Source organism: Crocodylus porosus, unplaced genomic scaffold (assembly GCF_001723895.1).
Source record: "Crocodylus porosus isolate Cpor-Errol unplaced genomic scaffold, CroPor_comp1, whole genome shotgun sequence".
In the NCBI taxonomy this organism is placed as follows: Eukaryota; Metazoa; Chordata; order Crocodylia; family Crocodylidae; genus Crocodylus; species Crocodylus porosus.
This window is the reverse complement of record NW_017728886.1, coordinates 23,610,310-23,635,292: the sequence shown is the minus strand read 5'-3', so window position 1 is coordinate 23,635,292 and position 24,983 is coordinate 23,610,310. Positions and strand designations below refer to the sequence as shown.

Here is a 24,983-nt window from a genome sequence, read left to right as displayed (position 1 = left end):
CAGAAATTAAACAGCATTAAATTTGAGAATATTAATACTTGTAAAGCCTTCAACTCTCTAAACTACCAAAAAAATTGTATGCATGTAATAAAATGGGTCTCTTGGAACAGAAGTTCTACATCAAAGTATATCACCATTTGAATTTATACTGATACAAAAAAGTCAAGCAGATGAATGGAATAAAACTCTACCCTAGAACAAAAGTAGAGTTTAATTCCATCATTAAATAAATACATTTCTTTCAAGAACTAACCATTTTGTATGTTCCTAAAAAGTCTCATGTTATCTTTAGTAGAAAATTGAGAGAATATCATATCTTACTCCCGCTCTTATTTCTAGAATAGCAAGAGTGAAGTATATAAATGTAGCACCAATCTTGCAACAACTCTAGCAAAACTATATAATCTTGAAGGGAATCAGGGAGAAAAAGTTCTTTGTGGCAACTGGAAAAGGATGTATAATCTGGGAGTTGGCATGTAAGAGCCCTAATTCTTATGCTACAGACTTGCTGTGTTATTTGTGGTCAAGTAATTTAATCTCTATGTGCTCCAGTTTCTTCAGGTATAGCCCTGAGATAATGCTTTCTTTCTTCACAACAGTTGGTACAGCATTACAGTATTCATTACTGCTTGTACAGCACTAATTTGAGATATTCTAGTAAAAGATATTATGGAAGTGCAAAGCAGTAGTAGTAGTTGGATATGAACAATGCTGCTAACCAGTGTGTTTTAACTGGAGAAAAAAAATGAAAATACTGATTTAACTGTAATCTGCCATTTTCTAAATGATGCAACATGAAGCTATTTTATATCGCCCCATGGGTTGAAGAAAGAATTCGGCTATTTATATTTCATTATTTTTAAGGTGTGTATTCTGTTCTGGGCCTTAATCAGATATAGAGGTAACCTTCACTTGTACAGAACTGAGAACACACTCTCCACTATTAACTGGAACAAGTGACTGCACAGCTACATAACAGACACGTCGCGTGGAGAAATGTCATGTAGTCCATCTTAGAGAGCATGTGAACAGCTTCTTTCACAGCAGCAGTTGTGCACAGATTTAAATAAACAGATAGAGTGACTCCAGATGGTGTGACCTGTCATGATGGGACCTACCATCAAAGTACCTCAATCCCATAACCTAAAACCCCTCACCTGTGTCAACCGAAGGTCTGAGCACGCAGAGTTTGAAATGGATCAAAAACAGGGGAAGTTAATATCATTTTTCTACTTGGTGAGAGCATTTTTCACAAACACACACACACTGCTGAGCTCGCCTCAGGGCAGTCCTGAGGCGTATGCTTAAAAACACAGGAAAGAAGGATACAGTGAGCACACTGACAGTGTATCAAAACCCATTGCAGAAAATGGATTTGCACAGGATTTCAAGATGGTTAATAAAAGGAGCTTTACTACACTCTCTGAATCCCATCAGGAACTGATAATCAGTATTTGATATCTGTATAAAGGTAATTTAAATACATATTCAACACCTGCTATTTTAAAAACAAAACTAGGTACCAGCATTGCTGCCAAGGTGATTTAATTTACAAAATATTCTATGGTTGTTACTTGTTGCTAGTCTCTCTCAATCTACAGACCCTGGCAACTTTTAGCCTATATTTAAAGTTATTCATACAGCAATACAAGCAGATATCCCACTAAAAAAGATTAATCCTGCAAAATACTTTACAGGCTACAAAATTAAATCTCAGTGTCTACACTTTGAATGAGTCAATGCTACAGATCACAAAAAAGTCTCAATTTCAGTGTTACCTGTAAGTAGCATGCATACACAAACATAAATCAAGTCCAACCATTGGAGGGGTAAAATTGCAAAGACTGGTCAAACTTTGCTCTAAGGAGTCTAGTCCATAGCTGGTACATACAACAGCCAGCAGCTCATACCACAGTTCAAATCAATGTCCTTTCAGATGACCTTTTCCAGTATGTGAAGAAGCAAAAATACAAATCTGAGCATGAATACAAGTATGGTTCAGTTTCAAACCTACCCTTTCCTTAAGCGAGTTGGTCTGGTTACCCTGGAAGTCTCCTCCAACTCCCCCTCCCCATATGGCTGAGAGGGATGCAGGGTGAATTTGATTTAAATCAAATAGATTTAAATCATGGTTTAAAATCACGATTTAGATCACTAGTCGGAAGCCTTGATTTAATCACCGTTTTCTACAAAACCTGCATTTTTATTGTTTGATATCTTTTAGTCATTTAACTTCTTGACACTTTGCACTTTCAGAGAAAGGTAAGGGTTTGATTGTGTGTACGCAAACTTGCGGAGAGTCAATAGGGCTGATGGGTGGTTATCAGGTCGGTTCTCTCTCAGCTCCATATACTGCTGTTAACAAAAGATATTACCTCTGGAGACAACAAACTCCTTATGCCTGAAGAAGGACATTTGTGCCTGAAAGCTCGCAAAGAACATTTTTTCCAACTATTTAGTTGATCTAATAAAAGATACCACATCTACCCAAAGAACCTTGTTTGCCTCTGATCTCTGGAGGGACAAATCCACAGCTTCACAACTGAAACTACCCAGTGGGAGTCAGTGCTCAGTCTAGAAGATCCCATTAAGCATCCCTGTGATGCTTAAAGTGGTTTTCTTTAGTCTTTTACTAGTCTATAGAGGATCCTCTGGGAATCCCTTAAGACTGGGCCCCTAATATAGTCCATGACCTGTTGTGACTTTCTTATAAAACTTCTAAAAGGTTTAAATGAATACATGGTCTCAAATAGTATATAAATAGAAGATATAATCCTATTTCATAATATCTTTGAGCTTTAACATATCTTAAAATTAACACTGCCTTTATATACAAGTTGGTTTTAAAAAGCATCTAAACCAAAAAAATCAAAAATATGATTAAATCAAAAACATTTTTAAAAATTTGTTGATTTTTTTTATTCACCCTACAGGGCTGACAAATTGTTCTCCCCTTTATCACGCAATCCCTAGAAGAACACAACCAAAGTGAATTTTCTCTATTCACGTGACTACAGGATGAGGTGCCAGACCTGTTTCCTTCATACTCCAAAAAGGAGAGGAGCCATTTTCATCTACTTCTGTGAACAGGAAGGAACAAGGGAATTCATTTCTCTTACCCTCAGTTGGAGACTTGGCAAAAGAGCAGTATGAGGTTCCACTCCTAGCAAGAACGTACCCAGAGGAGGTAGAAGTTCTAAGTAGTTCAATTATTCACCACTACATGTTCATAAAGAGATGATGTGCACTGATTTCAACCAATGTTGGCTGCAGCACGAGAGCAGGTGCAAGCCGCCTGGCACAGCTCCCCACTGGCTGGAAACTGCATCCACACCACAGCTGGGGAAGCAGGGAGCAAGAGCAGTACGGGCTGCAGTGGGGGCATGGGCACAAGCACAGGCAAAGCCCTCCAACTCCACATCCAGTGACTCCCTGGGTCATATGCTCTAACCCCTGCTCTAAAAGAAAATAGCATTTCCTTTGTTTCTTTACCAAATAACCTTGCATAGCTCATTCAATTATCTGACTATAAGTTTTTGTTAATTATAAAGAAGTTTTATGGGGCAAAAGTCTTGATGTGCCTAATATTTGCAATTAGAAAACTGTATAATACTCTTTGTAAATAAACTAATTTCCTAGCCTAATATTCAAACAGCCCCTAAAATGAACAGGAGTATTTCTGAAGCTGGAGTCCATCTTATTTACACAAATCATTTCAGATTTATCATGGAGGGAAAGGAGGGAGGAAGCAGGAAAACTGTGGTCTTTTGACAAATAAATAAAATAATATGAATAATAATAATAATAATTAATAATAATAATAATAAAAGGTTGTTCCTCATCCACTCTTTGCTTTTCAGGGTTTTTCCCCCCTCAGTGTGTCAGAGAGGTAAATAAAATGTGGAGCGCTAAGAAACAAGTCTGCTCACCCAACAGTGATCTGTCACCACTTCTCTCCCCCACCCCTTCAAAGTACATACTGACACAAAAAAAATCTAACGTGACTTTATCCCACAACTGAACACAAATGGCCATCTATCCCCAAACTGATTTACCAAGACAAGAGGGCATAAGTTCACTAGTGGTACACGAAGTGGGGGAAAGCCAGAGAGTCCCTAGGGTTTAAAGAATCACAAACAGGAGGTGATGCCTGTCTGACTTTTGTTGTGGAAGTTCAAAATTGGTCTAATTTAGAATATGCCTTAAGCATAATGTCTTACAGCCTTGGGCTGGCTGGTCAAAAATCTAAGCCACATGTTCTTTTCTAGCTGTCATACTGAAGAATGCTGTCCTGGCCACAGCTGATAACACTGCACAGCAAGCAAAGCATAGCACCACCAGTGCCGAAGCATTCTGTGCTAGCCTTACAGTGCCAATTAAATAGAAATGATTTCCCTACCAGAGAAGACTACAGGAGAGTTATTATTTATTAAACAATGACAATGTGCTTGTAACAAGCATGTGGTCCTTTTCCTCTCAGCTTTCTCTTTGTCTTCTGAGTGCAAAAAAGATTTCCTATCAAATAAAAGACTATCCCAATTAGAGCGAACTGAATAATTCAGTACATTTGATACATTTTGCATCTTACCCTGTTGGCAAATTGTCTGCAAGCAGATCGTATCAGTATCCTACCCTCATCAGAGGCCAATATTTAATATCTCAAAGGAAAGGAGAAAAGAAAAAGAGAAACAGAAAAACGAAAAAAAGAAAAACAATCAACTGGCAACTGACCACTGTAGGTTGGTTGGAAAATTCATACAGATAATTATGGATATTAAGTATACCACAAATTATTGTTTTTCATCCCATTTTAGCATGATCATAATTTAGCCAATTCGTTGTTTAAATCAACCTGCTGCATTTGCCTCTGTTGCCTCTTTAGTTCTAGGGACAGACATACAAAAAGCCAGAGTCCAAATTAATTCAATCTTTGCAGGTTAGTCTAACCTACAAAAACTGAACTGATTTACAAGTGCACAGACATTCATGTTTAATTCTGGAAATGGAGACGCATGCCTGCACTGGCTCAGGCTAGAAGCCAGGAGATGCTAAAGCAGCCCTCCCTTGTTTACAGCAGCCGCCAGGCTGGAGGGAAGCTGACCTGGGGGGCATGGCCAGGCCCCAGAGCTAAGAATGATTGCAGAGGGTTTTAAACCCCCCACCCTGGCAGTGTCTCAGGCAAAGGTAGGCAGGGAATGAGGATTAAACTTCCCTGTCTCTAGACACAGGACCCATTGGGGTCTGCCCAGCTTTCCCTCCCACTCTTGCTTGGGTAGTGGAGGGCCTGGCCAGAGCCACCAGCATGGTCCTGCTATCTGTCCAGGCCTGGGGATGTGGCTGCACCTGGAGCTGCGGGGCTGAGTCCAGCCAGCCTGTGGGTGTTGCTGAGGGCAGAGGCATTGGGGCAGCCCAGGCTGGGGCCACAGATGCTGCATAGCCAGACTGCTCCCACTTCCCCATCCCAAGCTGGACAGGACTGTCATGGAGCCCCAGCAGGCTGGGAAGGGCCCCATGGGCCAGGCCCATGGGGGCACAGTCCTTCCCTGCTGCATGACAGCACAGCCCAGCCCAGCAGCTTGGTCAGGGACTGGCTGGGGAGCAGGCTTCCCAAGCCAGCTGGTACATGTCAGCAGGCCCCAAGCCAGGCAACCACCACTGCCACATCCCCTTCCCAGTACAACACCAGGGGCTGTAGCCCCACAACCAGCAGTAGACTGGCCAGGGCAGAGGGCTATTCTACCCCCCTCACTGCCCGTTGCTGCTGCTGTGGCTGCACCACACCGCACTGCTCTGGGTGGTGGAAACCTTTAGCCCAGCCGCTTTTGCCCGACATGTGGAACGCTCCGGCTCTAGCTCCGGGATGCCTTGGAAAGCAGAAGGCACCAGGATGGAAGGCACACAGGGGCTGCAGCCACAGCTCCACGTGTGAGGCAGAAGCCTCCAGGCTGACACTCTTCCCCACTGCCTCCCAGAGTGGTGCAGCAGTGGCAGGAATGGGAGGAGGTGGGGACAGGAAGCTGGCTTGGCCCAGCAGGGCTGCTCTTCTCCCTTCACCTTCACCAGTGGTTCCTGCTGCACTGTGCAGTGCCTCTCAGGGTTGGGGGAGCTTCCTTCAGCCCAGTGGCTTCAGCCCAGCACAGATTGAAGCTGCCAGGCTGAAGAAAGCTCCTCCAGCCCCAAGAGGCACTGTGCAGTGAGGTAGGAACTACAACTGCAGGTAAGGGTGGAGAGAAAGCCCTGCCAGGACAAGCCAGCTTCCCCTTGCCTCCAGCGGTTACTCCCCCTCCTATTCCTGCTACTACTGCACTGCTCCAGGAGGTGGCGAGGCAGAGGGGGGAAAACAGGGAAGGGGAGGTGGGAAGCAGAAAGCTTCAGCCCAGCAGCTTCTGCCCCACACATGGAGCTCCAGCTGCAGTCCCTGGACACCTTCCACCCAAATGCCTCCTGCTTTCCAAGGCATCCAGAAGCCATGGGGCTGTAGCTCCCTCCACAAACCACACTGGCATGGTACAGCTGTGGCAGTGGCAGCTGGAAGTGAGGGAAGAACAGCTCCCTGCCCTGGCCAGCCTGCTGCTCATTGTGGGCTGCAGCCCCCGGTGCTGCACAGGGCAGGGGTGCAGCAGTGCCGGCTGCTGGGCTCAGGGAACGCAAGCACCTCTGAGTTGGCCTAGAAAGTCCACTCCCCAGCCAGCCCCAGTCCACGCTGCTGGGCTGGGAAAGGCCCTGCCCCCATGCACCAGCTCCACAGGGCCCTTCCCAGACTGCTGGGGCTCCATGACAGCCCCACCCAGCCTGGAAGCCAGCCAGCCCCCGCACCCCCAGCCCCAGCTACAGCCTGCTGAGAAAGACCAGGACCTGGCAGCTCAGCCTGGGCTGGTTCCTCTGCCTCCACCCTCAGCAGCCACTGGAAAGGCAGGTGGATGACAAGGGCCATGCCAGCCAGCTCTGACCATGCTCCCTCCCCTGCCACTGGATTGGCAAAGGTGGGGGGAATGAGTGACAGGGGCCACAGTCCCCCCAATAAGGGGGGGGGGAATAAACACCCTCCCTGCTCCCTTTGCCTCAGGGGGCCATGGCTCTGGCCATGCCCCTGCCCAGGCAAGGGAGCAGAGGGACGAGGCCAGCCCTGCTCTCTAGAGCAGACAGCACCACCCAGCTCAGGGCTGGAAAGCATACTGGGATGCTGGGGGACTGTGATTTTAACCTGAACCAGGAAGGGGTCTGGGACAGAAGGTTCATAAACTGATTTGACTCAAATCAGTTAAATCTGATACTACATTAAACCAGTTTATCTTAAGCTAGATTCAGTCATTCTGAAACTGGTTTATGTGCCCTGAACTTCTGTTCTGTTGCAAGTTTAAATCAGTTTCTGATCTCTTAGACCAGTTTACATGTAACTTCTGTATCTAGCCCATATAGTGAATATTATAGAACAGTTTAATGCTGCACAAAGCAGGATGCCCTATTTGTTTCAAGTTTGCATGCCTTTAATTTCAAGCTGTGACCACTTTGTTTTATTATAATGAAACAGTGTAAAATGGAGTAACTCATAAAGAAGTTATTTTTATAAAAAGGAGTTATTATACTTCCTTCTGTCATAATGACCAGCTATTTCAAAACAAGAAGCTTCATCATAATACGATTAAAACTACCTGAACACAACTGATTTCATCTAGCTACTCTGATATACCTGTTCAGATAAACCACCCAAAAATATAGACCCCCTAGAATGAGTTAAATGATTAAGGAACAATGAAACCTAATGTACCCTCATATGGCAATACTTTGCTGATACATCATATAATACAGCTACCGTAAGGTTTCTAAAAAACAAATAAGTGACCATTAAGTCAATTTTGCATGAGTTCTCCTATCAAAGCCTTCAGTTTCAAACCTGACTTATAATGCATTTAAATTCAGCATTTACCCATTCAAACAATTTGTCATCCCACAGCCTACTAGATTCTGTATATACTATTAAAATAGTTTCTCATTTAATCATTATTGTAATACATGAAATGGTTTCTTTTGTTTACTGTATTGTTGGTATTTAGAAGGCAAAGTTTGAGAGAATAATTAAAAAATTTAAGGTGTTTCAACACCTTTTTTGGTATACCTTTCTCCACATCCAAGGGAAAAAAAATACATCCCCTCAATATGAAATGAAGCCTTCAAGTGTCCCACGATTACAAAGATTTCCTTTTTAGAATCCAGTAAGTTCCAAAACACTTAACTTTATTGGTTCCAGGTTTTCTTACCCCGGTGAAAGCTACAGAATGTTCCTTGATGATAGACTGGGAAGGCTCAAGGTATTAAAGGTTAATTTAGGATCTTAAACAGTTTAAAAGCCATTTGTTTTCACAGAAGTGTCATGGTTTCAGTAAAAACAAATAGGTTTTAAACAGCTTAAATGCTAAATTAACAGAATGCGATGCAAAATGAAAATTTAGCAATCAGCCAGCAGTGTGTGTTGTGCTGTGGCATAAGAGGAGGTTACTGCTTAAATTAACAGAAGCTGGGAGGTGTGCTGTACAGATTGGGGAATTTTGCCTGTGGGTTATTTATTGTAAAGCACTCTGAGCTTTTTGGATAGGGTGGGATATAAATCTTATTAATAAACATACAACACCCCCCCCAAAAAAAAAAACAAAAAAACCCAGCACACTTGGCCCAATGCAAGGAAGAGTCTTGAAGTGATTTTACCCAATTCAACGAGAATACTGACTAGTTCAGGGAAGAGCCACTCTAAGTCTGATGCAGACACCAATGTGATGAGTAGACCTGTAGGGTTAGGGACAATGAGAAATCCCAGGGACTTCTCAAGTAAAATTTCAAATGTATACACTAATTGTCTTCTTCAAATCTCACTGAGGTCACTGCAAATATCATATTGACTCCTATGAGCTTTAAAGCTGATACATATAAAAACATAAAAATATAAACAACTATTTAACTGTATGTCCACCAAACCATAGCTCCACAAAGCTATGCCAATTCTAGCACTTTCCTTTCTGCAAAGCAGTGTCCTTCTAACCCTCTTCCCTTTCCAGTGTTCTCCTTTCCCAGCCTTCAAACATCTGGAGTTGGCATGATTTCTAAACACGGAGCTGATCTTCACCTGGGTAAGAGAGTCAGAGACTTGCAAGCAAGAATGGAAGCAAAAAGCAATTTCTAACATTAAAAAGAAATGAAAAGAAATACATCCCAAAGAAGTAAATAAGAGATTGATATCAAATGCAGCAAAGAGAAGGAATAATTTTAATCTGCCAGGCTTCCTTGGTCCATAATATAAGTATCCCCATGACACATACTAATAGAAAGAGTCCAGACAGCTGGCTAGGAGGCTAAGGCACACCTATTTTCCTTTTCAAGAAATGCTGAATTTATCAGCAGAGCTGGTATATAGCTTTTTGTACTTGAGGGTAGGGCTACCAAAAAAAAAAAAAAAAAGTTACAAGGAAGACAACTTTCCAGGCAAGAACGTCCAGAGTATTAACTGCTCTGTGGTACTGCTTTTACCCTACAGTAAATGTGATTCAGTTTGCTCCACTTTCATTGGGAGTTAAACTATCTCACATTTCCCACAGCATGCACATATGCTGTTGCCATGGAGTAGCTAATGTGCTGTAAGTTCACTCCCTAACTTACCTAGCAGTAACTTGGTTCATACAGCCATACTATAAATGTTACATTTCTAGGCTTTCTACTGTATATAATATACTACCAAATGACAAGGTCTCCTCCATCTTATTCTTTGAAAAGATGCATTTTTTTTCTTGCCAGGAAAGAATGGGGGTAGGAGGTACAACTTGAAAATTCAAAGAAAGAACAGCTATTTCACAGTCCAGGCTGGCTGTTCACCTTGGACTATTATTTGTTGTGATCATTTGTTCTCCATGTCCAACAAGGGGTAGGAAAAGAGTTAATTGGTTTAGTTTGTAGCAAAGCAGATTTAGCTAGATACAGCGAGAAGCCTTCTAACTACAAGGATAGTTAAGCACAGTACAGGCAAACCCCTCTGTGAGGACTCTTAGGAACAAGAATGGATGCGCCTACAAAAAAGCTTTCATTCAGTATCTTCCTTTTCACCAGCTTCAAAAGGAATAACACCTACTGCACTGATGACAATAACGCTGTTAGCTAGCATTTCTAAGAAGGAATTCATTTGACTTTAAGGCATCTCTGGGCTGGAGAAAAGAGAAAATGATTAAAGCAGGAAAAAATAATATGAAGGAAATTTTAAAAACTTCCAGCCTGGCTACCCCATTTCTTCCTCAGCACCAGGGTTGCCAACTGTCCAGAAAGTTATGGATAACCAGTTAAAACACAAAAAAAATTATACATGTACACACACACACGTACATACATACATACATACCCTAAAATCACCTGTCTGTAAGACCCATAAAAGTAACTCAAGCCCTTTGTAAAAACTAAGCAGCCTCGACTTCATTGCAAGATCCATGGTCTGTATGAAGCCACAGTTAAGTGCTGATTCTGGACAATTTCCAGAGTGGAGCAGCACCACCTGGTGTCTAAGGAAGAGCACCGCTTGGCACCCTGTGGGGAACAGTCAGAGCTTTCTTACTCAGGTCTCCATAGCTCCTCTTCCCCTCCCATTCTAGTCAAGTGCTGCCACTGCAAACCACTGCTTGCCTGTAATGACTGCTCACTGCAAAGGTGTGCAGGGGTATGTAGTGCACATGGCTAGGGAAGAGGGAGACAGTGCAGCTGGAATGGAGCTGTGGAGCTAGAGGTTGAGGAAGACATGGGAGTTTGGGGTCTGTTCTGGGATGAGGCAGCAGGGTTGGGTAGGGTCAGGTGGGCAGGGTGTCAGGCTGTGACATATTTAGTGTGAGGGGGCAGGGAGGGAAGGGTTGCCAGCCCAAAATGTATTTATTTTTTACTGACAATTAGCAAATTGTTTACTGACACCCAAACTTCTTTACTAGTCATTGTAAAGTCCCTAAATTTGAACCCAGCCCCCCTAATTGGGCCCTGGCAGCAGGGCTGAGCCTGGCAGAAGAATTACATTTACTCTACATAAAGCATATGCCAATTTTAAAAAAAAATTTGGTTGTCAGTAAAAAGTTTGCAGATTGTCAGTAAAAAAACACAAACCACTGAGTCAGCAACCCTGCCCTGTGTACACTGGCTCCTCAACCAGAAGCAATTTTGCCAAGCCTGTTTGGTGCAAGCTGAACACCAGGGGCATATAGGAGCATCAATCAATTTACCCTCATGAAGCTAGACTAGTTCCAGGTGGGGTAGGGGATGTAGGCATGCAAAATTATACAACAGGTTTTAGCATGGAGAGCAGTTCCTGCAGCTCTGTCCAGGTAAGTCTATTGGGGGGCAGGGGTAGAGGGACAAATTGAGGTCCCCAGCATGGTGAGGGAGGAACGGAATAGGGAAAAGCTGGAGCTGGGGGTGCTGCCCAGCCACGCTGGTGTCTCCACAGCAGTGTGTGAAAGGGGAGACTCAGTGTTGCTGCTGGGACCTGTATACTGACTGCACCACTATGGTTAAGTGTCCCCTGCCCACCCATGCTTTTGCTGCCACTGCTGCCAGGTGGGCAAGGGATGCCACAGCATGGTCAGCATGGGGCTCCTGGCAGTGGCACTGAGCCACCCCGCCTTCCAGTGCTGGGTCCTGCCTACTGGGTCAGAGCCCCCCAGTGGGAAGGGTAGCAGGGCAGGGAGCTCCACTCCAACTGTGCTGCCCATGGGTGGGGGGCGGGGAAAGAGTCAAGATCCACACTCCGCTCCAGCCACAGCAGCTGCCACTGGCAGGTGGCAGCCAGTGTGTTCATGCATTGCTTGATGGGGACAGGGGCTATAGCTGGGGAGTAAGGGGCACCTGGAGGGGTAGGGGCTTCAGGTTGGAAGTGACAGACCATGCTGCATTACACGTAAGTAACAACAGCTATGCCTCCTTCAGTCTTCCCTACTCTAAACTAAGCCTTTTAATTTTTACTCGGGTCACATGTTGTTAATCTGCACAGAGGCAGAGAAGGAAAAAATTATCAAGGAGCACATCTGTGAGGGGCCAGCAGGGGAGATCATGCCCAGGGGAAATCAACATGGGTTCATCGAAGGCAGGTCCTGCCAGACCAACCTGATGGCCTTTTATGGCCAGGTAACTAAATCCCTGGATGATGGTGTCGCCGTGGATGTAGTCTTTCTTGACTTCAAGAAGGCCTTTGACACTCTCTCACCCCATTCTCATTAATAAATTGAGCAACTGTGGCATTGATGCCTACACAGTTGGATGGGTCAAAAATTGGCTGATGGGGCACACCAGAGAGTGGTGGGGGACGAGTCATACTTGACCTGGCGGGATGCGAATAGTGGGGTTCCCAGGGCTCGGTCCTGGGGCCTACACTGTTCAACACCTTCATTAGCGACTTGGACAAGGGGGTGGAAAACACTTTGTCCAAGTTTGCCAATGACACCAAGATGTGGGGAGAGGTTGGCATGCTCGAAGGGAAAGAGAGGCTGCAATTAGACTTAGACTACAGAAGCAGGCGGATGATAACAGGATGGGGTTCAATGTAGATAAATGCACTTGGGGAGGAATCCACAGCATACATACAAGCTGGGGAGCTCCCCCCTTGTGAGCACAGAGGCGGAAAGGGATCTTGGAGTAATGACTGACTCCAGGATAAACATGAGCCGCCAACGCCAGACCGCAGCCAGCAAAGCCAACCTCACCTTGTCGTGCAACCAAAGATGCATCTCAGAGGGATGATACTTCCCCTCTATGCAACATTGGTCCGGCCTCAATTGGAGTACTGCATCCAGTTCTGGGCACCACACTTTAAGAACAATGTGACCAGCCTGGAAAGGGTTCAGAGGAGGGCCACCCGCTTGGTTGGAAGGCAACAGGGCAGGCCCTATGAGGAGAGGCTGAAGGACCTGAATCTGTTCAGCCTCAGCAAGTGGAGGCTGAGGGGGGATTTGGTGGCTACCTACAAACTCATTAGGGAAGATCAGCAGCAAATAAGAAGGGTCCTATTCCCCCCATTCCACCTGGGGTGATGAGGAACAATGGCCAGAAGCTGCTGGAGAATAGGTTCAGGTTAGAAATTAGGAGACACTATTTCACTGTTAGGGTGGCTAGGATCTGGAACCAACTTCCTAGGGAAGTGGTCCTCACTCCTACCTTGGGTTAATTCAAAAAGAGGTTGGATGAACACCTGTCTGGGGTCATGTGATCCAAGCATTCCTCCAACCAGTGGCAGGGGGTTAGACTAGATGATTTATTCAGGTCCCTTCTGACTCCTAACTAGTACAAAACTATGAATCAATGGAGATACTGAACAGTACTCTAGCCAGAGATGGGTCTCTCCAAGACCCTACTGTATATATCAGTGACTCTTAACCAAGGTTCTATGGCATACTGGGGTGCTTCAAAATCCCTTCAAGGGTGCCATGGGATGCCACGTTTAAGTATGCAAACATGATTCAAAAGATAAAACCAGATATTTCAAATAGGAATCCATAGTTGCAGTCTTTCAGAGGTCTTTGCAACAGAAAAACTGCTATTATTTTTCAGTAGTCAAAAAAAGAACAAAAACAGAGTTAGGATTTGCTGAGAGGTGCCATATGTCTATCCAGCCCTTGCCAGCCATGAATATAAAAAGGTTGAGAATCACTGTTGTATATCTTCCTGATTTGACAGTAAACTATAGATAACTACTCCGGGTGTTTTGTTTTTTTTAACTAGCTGTGTATCATAGGGATAGCCCTCAAAAATATTGATTTCAGCCAGCTCCTGTGTTACAGATGCATGAGACAAGTGTTGTGTTCAAGCAGCCAGCCTTTAGAGTTTATGAAAACACAGAATACCTCATTTTTAGGAAACTGATGTGGTAGCCATAAGAAACTATGAAAGTAGAGAATGGAAACTCTGACAAATGCAGTCATCTTATGACATCACATGAACTACTATAACACTACACCATGCCACAGGTGTAGAGAAATTTTAGGTGCAGCATGGAAAATAATTCTTTAGACTATAAGGAACAGCATGCTCACATGTTCAATGTAAAAGATGATATGCTAGGTTATATTTTATGTGGTACCAAGTGATAACTTACTTTTTATTGCTGTATTTTATTTCCTCATTTGTACAAAAGCTAATTCCCAATTATTTTTCACACCAATACTTCCGTTAGCCAGGCTGTTGGTTATTTAAGAAAACATAATGGATTTTTAAGAAAAGGAAAACTAAAAGAGCAGGACTCCTTCACAGTATCTGATGCAGTTGTAAAGGGATTTTATTTATGGTATTTAAATACAGTACTGTGAAACAAACAACTTGGTTCACAGACAGTGCACCCGCGGCTGAACTGTCATTGCCTGACATCCTGTCTTATCTGCCAAATTGCTCATTAGGTTTGGCAATTTTCACCTGCGCCCCCAGTTTATATTTCAGCAGGAAATAAACATCACTCTGCTTTAACAATCTTCTGCAGTAAGCTTCCAACCTCTTCTGAGAAGCATGCAGGCACACACACACAAAAACACCTCATGTACTATACAGCTACAAAAAAAATCCAGCTCAGCAGCTGATGAAATATAGCAACAGGAAGTTTGGCTTTGATAATACAAAAAGAATGTGCTAGATACAAACTGTAACCATTGTAAGCTATGCATAGTATAGAACAACACAGAATTGGTATTATTCTTGTTTTCACATTTAGTTGGGAAAATCCAATTTGAACCATCTCCACAAGTGCATAGTATATACTTATATGTTTGCATGTGGGGAAAATGGGAATGCAGATAAATATTACTTTTCCAGCTGGACCTGATCTACCTAACCTTTTCCTTTCTGAGAGAGGAATGATGGTATGATTTACAAATAAACAAAAGGACTAGCATGGCAACCAGAACAAAGAGAGAAGAAAATCTCAGCAGGCCCTTAAGCTCCAGCCTAATACAGTTAGATGCAGCCTCAGAACAGGGACCGCTATGTGCCATTTGGGTGCAGGTGAACAGGAAAAGAATGGCACCCAGCTATAGTTTTGCAAGCAAACCACTGGGGAACATAGCCCAGCTTGTGGGCAAAAAGCACCAAAGAGGTAAAACAAAATGTCTAAAATGCTATAAAACAATTTTAGGTGGAATACTGTTTTTCATTTGTTAGAAGTAAAATATTCACCACCAACCCTGCAATTAGCTAGAAAATTACAATAATTACAGCAATTTTGTATCCCATCTCCAATCCAATTAATAGATATATGACCTTGTCAACATGTAATAATCAGGATCTGCATCTACTACAAAACTGGATGGGTTTTCTACACTGAAAAGAACTTACACAGTAAGGAGGCAATTATTTGAAATACTGAGTATACCATTTGTATGCTATGCTTCACTTCACCAGTTAAAAAGGAAATACAATAGGGACATTATTTCTATTTTCAATGTATATTTAAATTAAACTCTTGAAATAGGTAAGTTTAATACAGGATAATATTACTGAATTGGTTTCTATGCCCATGGGTTGGGACTCTTAAGAAGTGCATCTAGATGCTAACAGAAAAAGAAAATACATTCTAACTATTAGGCAGAACCTCTGTGATTGATATTAACATCTTTAGGCAAAAATATACCACTCACTCTACTTCTGCATGCTTTCCCATGAGCACTGCAAGATCCACAGTCCATAACAGCTAGATGTACACCAATATATGAGTTGCCTATCAGAGCCGCATCGATAAAAGGGAAATTTACATCATTAGCTATTGGCTTTTTTGGCTGTTGTAGTAGATAATTGCACCCGTTGGGCTTCAAACATCCAGTCCCGTGCCGCCCAGCTTTGGGTGTGTAGGACTGCTCGTCGCTCTGTCCCTGTGGTCGTATAGCACGGATGTCCCGCCCCGGGGTAACCTCCACCCCAATCTTGCCTGCCACGACTTTGTTTGTTCCTTCAGTGGTGGGGTCCAACTACTGGGGCTTATCCAGAGGCTGGAATCTCTGGACAGCAGTCTTTCACAAGGCTCCAACCTCCCCTACACCTTGCCCTGATATCCAGCCTTGATGAGTTGCTGAAGTCTCTTGGCCTCTGACCCTCACCTCTTGATGTAATGGGCACTAAAGGTACAGATGTATAAGGTCTAACCCACCCCTGGACTGAGCCGACTCTAAAGCCCACTGTGGCCTTCCCTCCTACCCCTCCAAAAGTGGGAAACAGAAAGAAACCAAAGGAAAACACTGCCAGTAAAATGCCTGACCTCACACAAAATGGGCTACCCTAGCCCTGAGAATTCCCCAACTAACCCTGTCCTGGGTACCCGTATGTCAGGCTGTCAGCACCCCATGAATGCCAAACTGGACTATTGGTGGTCCCTCTAGTTCTGCCCACTCTGTCCCTCGCTGGGCAGCTCTAGATATGGTAGGAGCTTGTTTCCTGCAGCCCCTCTCGCTGCTTAGACTCTCCGTTCCCCATCTGGGTTTACTCCTGGAACATTCCCAAGCCCATGCCGATCCCACCCAGGTCACTGGCTCGACTTCCGTCACCCTCTCTTCAGGACCATCCCTGCTGTCGGTTTCTACATTCTGAACCCTTGGATTCTCTCCCTCGACTCCTTCGCCTGGAAGAGGGATATCTGCCGTGCTGATGCTGACGTCCTTCTTTTGGCAGTCTCCGATGCAGCCTCCTGCCTCGTGGAAGGTCGTCCTGACCCTTCTCACCCCTAATCGGGGTTCCAGAGATACCTCCCCTGGCGACTCTGCTCCTGATCTTCCTCTCTCCTCTTCGCTCAAACCGCCTTTTATTTTCCTGCGCCGGCGCTGCTCGCTTCTGCCCTCAGCTGGCAGCAGTTTCAAAAAGACACGGATAATCAGCTGCGCAGGTCCCACCGCCATTTCCGGTCTTGCCATGGTGCCAACTGCAGGTAAGGGAGTCTTCATTTCTTTCCCTCTTTCCTCACCTTCCCTGTTATGTTCTGGGTCCCGGATTCCCCCTTGGCCCCTTGGGGTCTGTCCCCTGTACCTTCCCTGTGACAATAATGTTTACCAATAATTATGCCTTCTGGCCAGGGCCCTGGACATGTGGGTTCCCTCAGGGGATGAAGGGTTTTCCCTTGCAGGCAGGCAGAGTTCCAGCCTGCAACAGGTCTGCTTGGGGCTGCCAGGAGTGAGTCACAGGGGGTTCCACATGCACATGCAGAGCCACACACATCTACAAGGCCAGGAATGCAGCTGGGCAGCATGGAGAGGAAAGGGTGGGAAAAGAGACAGACTGAGGCCTCCCATGGTGAGGGAGGAAGTGGGGCAGGGGCTGAGGGCACTGTCCAGCCAGGGTGGTGCACAGAACCCAGGGCCAGGGTGGGGAGCAGGACAGAGCCACAGGCAGCTCATCCAGGGGATGTGAAGGGGGCACGTGCCCCCCCAGATTTGTGCATGGGGAGGATGAGGGCTGCTCACTGTGAGCTCAGGGCTCTCTGCCCTGCTGAATTTGCCCTGGGAGCCCCATGCCAGCTTCACGCCCCCTGCCCCTGGCAGCAGGGGGTACAACTTTCCATCCCCACTGCTGCCAGGCAGGCAGGGGGCACACAGCCAGTTCAGGGTTCCCAAGGGAAAGGGCAGCACAGCAGAGAGCCCTGGGCTCACAGTCCACATCTGCCCTGTGCACAAATCTGGTGAGAGTTGGCACATACTCCTGATGCCTCCCTTGGGGGGTACACACAATGGCAGGGAGTCACCCCTCCCACCCCTGGACAAGCCACATGCAACTCCACACCTCATTCCCTGCCATGCAGGTTTAACCAGAGTAAATCAGTTACCAGATCAGCATCAGCCAATATGGTTGGTTAATAATCGGCTACCAGTACTCCCAATTTTTAAGACACACACCTAATGACAGCCCTAAATTTTATTTTGCACTTTTATAGCACCTCTTATCATAGATTCTTCAAGCACTCTATCATCACTGAGTATTTTTCAACAGGTTTGTGAGTTAACATACCAGCCTAAAGAAAAAAAAACAAACAAAAACCAAAAACAATGAGTTTTTGCCTGCCTCAGAAACTCCATGCAGTTGTTGCAAACCTATTCTGGGTTTTTCAATAAAGCATAAATTTATTTTAGAAGAGCTACATTAAAAAATGATAGTGTGGCTGATTGTCAACAGATCCTTATAATTTACACAGGTAAATCCATACAGAGAACTTTACATAAAAACACTTTAGAAACTTATAGTGATTGATGATAACATCTGGATAGGTTTCTTGACATCATCAGCCAATACAATTTGATAATATTATGCAGACTGCTAAGAATGTTATTGGATGACTAAAAAACTAAAGGTAATATTAACCACTGAATTCCTGAATTTTGAGAAATAACCTGTCTACTGATTATAAAAAGATCATCTGTTACTGTATGCATCACCAGCTGTTTTAACTGAAAAGTGGTAAGTAAGCCACCAGCTTACTTGTGGGATAGGGAAAGGGAAGGGAAGACTACAGCAACCACTGCTTATAGTTTCATTTTACCTTTTTCTTCTTCATTTTATATATCAACTGGAAAACAAAGCTACACACAACAACTTCATTTGGAAATGTTTCCATAATTTCTGTTTGGCAATTTATAACTGAAAAAAGACAGAAAGACTTATTGCTGTTTAAAAGGAGCATATAACCAATTTATTATAATGGAGAGGTTTATTTACTTGCATGCAACAAACAGTTATCCAGCTTTTTATTTTTTTTAAACTGTAATCATCTTTCAATAAGGACAGATAATGAATCATATTCTCAGTAGTATAACTGAGTAACAGAAGTTGGCATCCTTGTAAATTAAGATTAAATGTGCAGAAGCACTGAGCTTTCACTTACTTGCACGAAGCACTGAAGGTGTGACCTCAATTTCACTTGTTGCTTGATAAGGCTGAAAGGCTGAAGTGGTGTTGGAGCCAAGTTCACTGCCAAAAATCTCTGGACTTTGAGTGCCAGTTGAGCTGGCACTGGTGCCATCACCTCCATGATGTGGATCTTGTTCATCAAATATGGCTACCAGCTGTGAATGACAAATTAATGGATTGTTTTAAAAACTGCAACCTCAATAGGCTATTGGAAATCAGCATTTCATTACTCCTTCCTATCAAAATAGTCAGAAGCCACCCAACAAACTAAGGGTCAAACAACATTATGAGTCCACCTACTCACAAAATGACCACTATGAACAGGGTGCAGACATACAACCTTCAAGAGGACCCACTGCCAGATTCTGCAGCTCAAAAAGTGAAATAGGCCAAGAAAAAAAAAAAAACAAACCAGGCTGACCAGGGAAGAGCCACATCTGTAAAAATTACTGGCGTGTGCGAAGTGGGCCATATTCAAATTGGATTCGGCCCAATTCAGGGGACAGTGATTCAATTCATTGATTTGGATCACTGTCCCAATTCGATTCACGCAAAACTGATGATTCAATTTGATTTGGAGAATCAGCAATTCGGCCATAGACATAGCTTTATATGTACTTTCTACGTACCTCAAGGTACCAGGTATGGCTTGTGAATGCTGAGATGGGGTGGATGGAGTGTCCTACAGGAGCGCAGGGGAGCCCCCTGCATGCTCGGCGGCGGACCTGGAAGTACTTCCGATCGGCTGTGGGGGGACCCCAGGTCTCCCCCCAGATACAGGAGACACCAGTTGCCGAGCCAAGGGGCAGGGTCCCCCGCGCACTCCATAGCAGGAGTGAATTAGGGACACTCCATCAGCCCCACCCAGTACCTTGAGGTATGTAGAGAAAACATAAAGCTGTGTCTACGGTCAAATCACTGAATCTCTCCAAATCCAACTGAAGGTTTCCGATCTGATTTGGAAAGATTAATGGGTCTCCTGATTTGATTTGGACATTTGGCCACCAAATCAGGCCAAATCTCCTCTGAATCAAATCAGTGACTGAAACTTTGCACAGCCCTAAAAATCAACCCCTGCCTTTTCTGGAAGACCTAGTACCACCTCTGTCCCTGCCTGGTGGTGAATAAGGCAATCATACCATCAACTCCTGCTGAGACACAAGAGTGCAAAATGTTTTCCCTTGCCCTCTCTAAAGTTGAATACTGCTCTAAAGGGACACTGTACTTTCCATATTTTAGTACAATGCGAGTCATATGCATCTCCAACGGAACTTCATTAACTAACTCCCTGGAGTTGCATGAAGCCAACATTGCTAAGATAAAGGCAAAAGTGTTTTTATTTATTATGCCCAACTAGACTTTGATAAAAATTTATTTAAATCGCTTGAATTAAAGAGGCAGATAAAATTCCCTAAACCTATTCTAATAAATAGAGACAGTAGGAAAAAATAATACAACTTGTTGAAGAATATTTTATGTTCATTTACATTAAATAAATGATGACTCATTTAAATGTAAACCACCCCTCATGTTTTATCACCCATAGTAAACCATTTAACAATAAAATGCTGGTTTTCTTATGTTTATTCTAAAACTGACCTGGCAGAGGAAAGACTATTATGGTTAAGCGAACTTTGTAGCCTCCATAAATGCATCCGCAATTCAACAATTGACAGGCTCTTCCAAGAAATCATTGCACCCTACTGTCTAAACTAGATGTCTAATGGGCAATGTGAACTTAAAAAAGTTATACATATTATTGTTCTCTTTAACAGCTAAGCTTACTAAGGGATTACTTTTTCTAGTTGGACTAGTTGTGAATTTGATGTCATTCACATTTAGTCAGTCAGTTTCACTGTTTCCCCTGTGATTTGTATGAGACTTCCACAAAACTAGTGAGAAACCAATTTATAAAAAAAAAAAAAATCAGGAAACAATTTTTAGCAAGAAAATCCAGCATAAGAATTTGGGATACCCAAACCTTCTTGAATGCATTTATAAATGAGTAGATTTCAGATTAATAGTGTCCCTTAAATACTGCCAAAAGAAAAACATTGTGGGCACTTCCAACATGCCCGTCACCCTGGCATCTAGGCTCTGATCTGGGCAAAAGAGCAAGAACAAAGGGAAGGGTGAAAATTCAATACTTTTTTAGAACAATTAGAAGGCAAGGGACAGAAATAAAACAAAGCTGTTATAAAATATTTTTGATTCATAAGCCATTAATTCATGCACAAAACATATACATCTTAATTTCACAGAAAAAATATGTAAGGAGACATCAATACCACCTTAGCTCTATGATTTCTGTTTCTTTAGATATATAGTAAAAGAACATTTTCTAGCATACTGGAAAGCATCACACATAATGGAAACTGAAATTTTTGTCAAAGAAATTAAAAACATTGTGATACTTGTCCTTATTTTAGTTTGGCCATTTTTAATGAGACCCTTATTCCTAACATTTAGTACTTCATAAGCCAGTGACCCACAAGTGTAAATTTTCAAGATTCTATTCAATGATATTGGTTGGAGGGAAGATGCAGAAAATAATACCAGGACATGAAAAACGCTCTTAAAAATTGTGACAAGAGATGTAAATGATTTTCCCCTACATGGTCCTTTTCTTTCTCAAGTCCTTGTGACAAGGTAGTTAGCAGAATTTGCAGATGCACTGGAATCTGACATGACCATGCTGCGACCACTTCTTCTATGACCTCAAACTCTCGACCTCTGGGCTTCTAGCTCCTCATCCCAGTGTTAGCACCACTGGAGCAGGGCCCTATATGTGGTATATGTCAGCTTTAATCCCAAACTTACATTAGCTTCTCTTGAGACAGACTGACAAGTGTTCTCTGGCTTTGGGACTCTACATTCTTTACAGCAAAACTCCAGACAGACAGTCAGTTAAAGGCTTGATGGGATCTTATCTGGTATCCTAGGGCTGCCTCAACCTCCGGTCCATGAGCCAAATGCAGCCCACAAAAGCATAATATCCAACCCAGAGGGTTCTCCATGGGGCAGGAAATGTGGTGGTGAGGGAGCAGCAGAAAGTAATACTGCCACTCTCCCCTGTTGCCAAATCCCCGAACCCTTCAGGGCTGGGCCATGCCCCCTCACCCACAATTTGGCCAAACAGCCCTTCCTCACTGCCCCGTGTGCCCAATTACACCCATCAGCCATATCAGGTCTGCAGACAGCTGAAACATAGTCCATCTGGCCCATAGGGCAAAAAGGTTTGGCACCACTGCACTATATCAACAATCATGCTTCCTGCCAGGCTGCATATGCATGGTAGAAGGCACAGTCATGGGATCAGATCTCAATGACACCCTGCTGCTGATATGGGGGAACCAGGGTCCTTCAGGATCCCAGGCTCCCTCTACATGAACAGTGCTCCCATGGCTTGGAACATCAGTCAGCTGATCAGAGTCCCTGGCAGGATTTGAAAGGCTCCAGTCCACTCCTAGGGCTGGGAGCACCAATCAGGTGACTGGCGCTCCCAGTCTCAGGAGCACACCAGAGCATTGAAAGGAAAGGCCACGTGTTCAATTTATGATACAATGGAAACAAGCCACAATGTTATTACACATTTTGTGAAATAACTGTGACTTATTCCCTTTTTAATCAAGCTATTAATTGCTTGAACTTGTTGCCAGGTAACCTGTTGTAATGTCTGCCAGGGACCCAAGTAGTCTCCATCTGTTTCCACTAGTTAGCCTATAATCTAAAGGGTGACCATTCACATTTTTATTTCTCCTTTGAACTTGTATATCCCAGCAGTTATGCACTAATTCACCAGCATCAAGCTTTCATGAAGTTTCAAATCTATTGAAAAATTTGTCAAGTTGTATTATGTCCGTACACTAAAGGGAAAAATAAGAAATATTTCAGTTTTTAAATGCTATTTAAATTTTATTTCCCTGTTCTACAGGAATGGTTTATACCTCACATCATTTCTGCACTATTTAAGATATTTACCATACAGTATAGTAGTGTTTTTTTAATCAAACCACTCCTCAGCGATCACCCCATAATCATGGTCTGCAAGGACCCGTAATAAGGAGAAATCCGGATTCTGATTTTTCAAAATTGTTCAGGGTTCTATGTGAAGAGCCACAAGCCTGCACTGTGAGCAGAGGCCGAAGAGGCTGGGGTCCCTTGGCTGAAGAAGAGAAGCCAAGACCGCAGGCTGGCACAACAAGTCCAACGGTTGACAAGTGGACAGAGTGCAGCCCCAGGACCAACCGCAACAAAACAGTGAGTACCAGTCTCTGGCTCCTTTTCAGTTAAAATTCCATCAAGTCATGCCAGGTGAGTCGGGGGGCCTATTCCAGGGAGCAGAGAGGTACTCATGATGCTTACTGAGGTTGTGACACCCACTCTTCAAAATGGCAACAGGGGCACTTTAACTAAAGGTTATCAAACAAGCTTTGGCTAAAGCACCCCCACCTCAATTTTGAAGCATGGGATGCTGAATACATGCTACTCTGCATGCATTTTAATTGGAGTAGTTTTTGGAGCTGCTCTAACTAAATTAAAGCACTCTGCCCCTCCCCACCCCGAGCATGTATAAAGGCACCATATATTCACAAGTACATACAAGACCTGGAGGTAGAAGCCTAAGGTCATAATTTGAATTTTGAGGCCAAACGGGTAGCGTCAATCTGGTACAGCAACTGGATACGATTATGAAACCAGCTTCTATTAGCTGTCCATACTTATACCACAATGGTATAAATATTGAATCACAACAGGGTTTAACCATATAAGTGGAAGAAGGGGATGAAAATGAAGGTGATCTTTTCTTAGGGCAACATCTAACAACACACTTCTCTGGTCCAGAACACTTCTGTATGGATTCTGGGAAGTCATTTTGAATGTTGACTTTTCTAGTAAACAACCAGAAAACTGGCTATGAGCCTACATAATTTTGCAGTGTGATGACTGCCAGTTTTAAAATTGTGGATAGCTTTCCAGAACTATTCCAGGTTAATTACTTTACTTTTAGTTTTGGATTGTACTGCACAACCTAACTCCAGTTCTAAAGGCTAGAAACTCTAAGTGTTCTTGAAAGGACTAAAAAAAGATAATGAACACAGATTAGGAAGCAAAATGACTAACACCAGTTGTTTGACTTAAAGATAAAGACTGAGAATTACAAAAGTTTAAAGGACTCAAAATGAAATTCAAAGAGAGTCAGAGACGCCTTAGCCCCTTAAGCTCCTTTGAAAATCCTCACCCCAAAAGGGGACCAAGCAAAAATCTCAAGTTGCTTGCTAGAAGTACCTGTTTACCTCAGAGCCAGAGGCCTGAACATATGATTAGTGGCTTGAGATAGACCTAATCACCAAGGATTTTCAGGGCACAGACACTGTACTCTTGGATCACTGAACTAAAAAATTGATGGCTAGAAATGAAATTTGGTACTAAGAAACCACAGGGTTCTCTCAGCAATCTAATTTAATAAAACAATGTCTTGACTCAGGTTGACATATTTATACTGATAATTACAATATGGAAACAAGAATTGTTAAAATCTTTGATGCTGGGCTTGATTCTTGTTGGTGTAAACTGGCATATTTCCACTGAACTCAAAGCCCAGAGTCTCTGTATACACCAGTTTCTCTTCCAACTGTTTTCTGTCTAACAGAACCTTTAAATAAAGAAATCATACTGGAAACCTGGCATGTACAAACCCACATTCAATTTGATTAACAGAACTGCAGTAGATATTTTACAAGATGTCAATAAAATGTAGCTATTTTTTTAAAATCAAGAAACTAGAAACCATCTAGAGAAATACAAGTAAACCCACGTTAAATTATGGACAATATAATTTCATAAATACAAAAGTATCGGCACCTATATAATACAACTACACACAACGCTCCAAGAACATTTAATAAAGGACATCACATTTTAAGAACTGTTATCAAAGCTGAGCATGTTTCCTAAACAGTGAAGGAAATGCCTGTGACCTGAATTGATAAATTTCAACAGAATTTTTACTTCTCTGCTACCATGAAGAATACAAAACAGGAAAAATAAAAGTACACAATTTTAACTCAGCTGCTAACTTGGTTTTCTTCTTTTTGGCCTAACTC

The 24,983-nt window shown here is 43.3% G+C and overlaps 1 protein-coding gene across 1 annotated transcript in view; it reads right to left on the bottom strand.

The window, feature by feature from the left end:
- Positions 1 to 24,983, bottom strand: part of PARD3 (par-3 family cell polarity regulator) — a 737,069-nt gene that overhangs the window by 444,910 nt on the left and 267,176 nt on the right. The window contains exon 4 of the mRNA XM_019528913.1: positions 18,851 to 19,031. Coding sequence (XP_019384458.1) covers positions 18,851 to 19,031 — 181 coding nt within the window. The remainder of the gene's footprint in view (positions 1 to 18,850; positions 19,032 to 24,983) is intronic.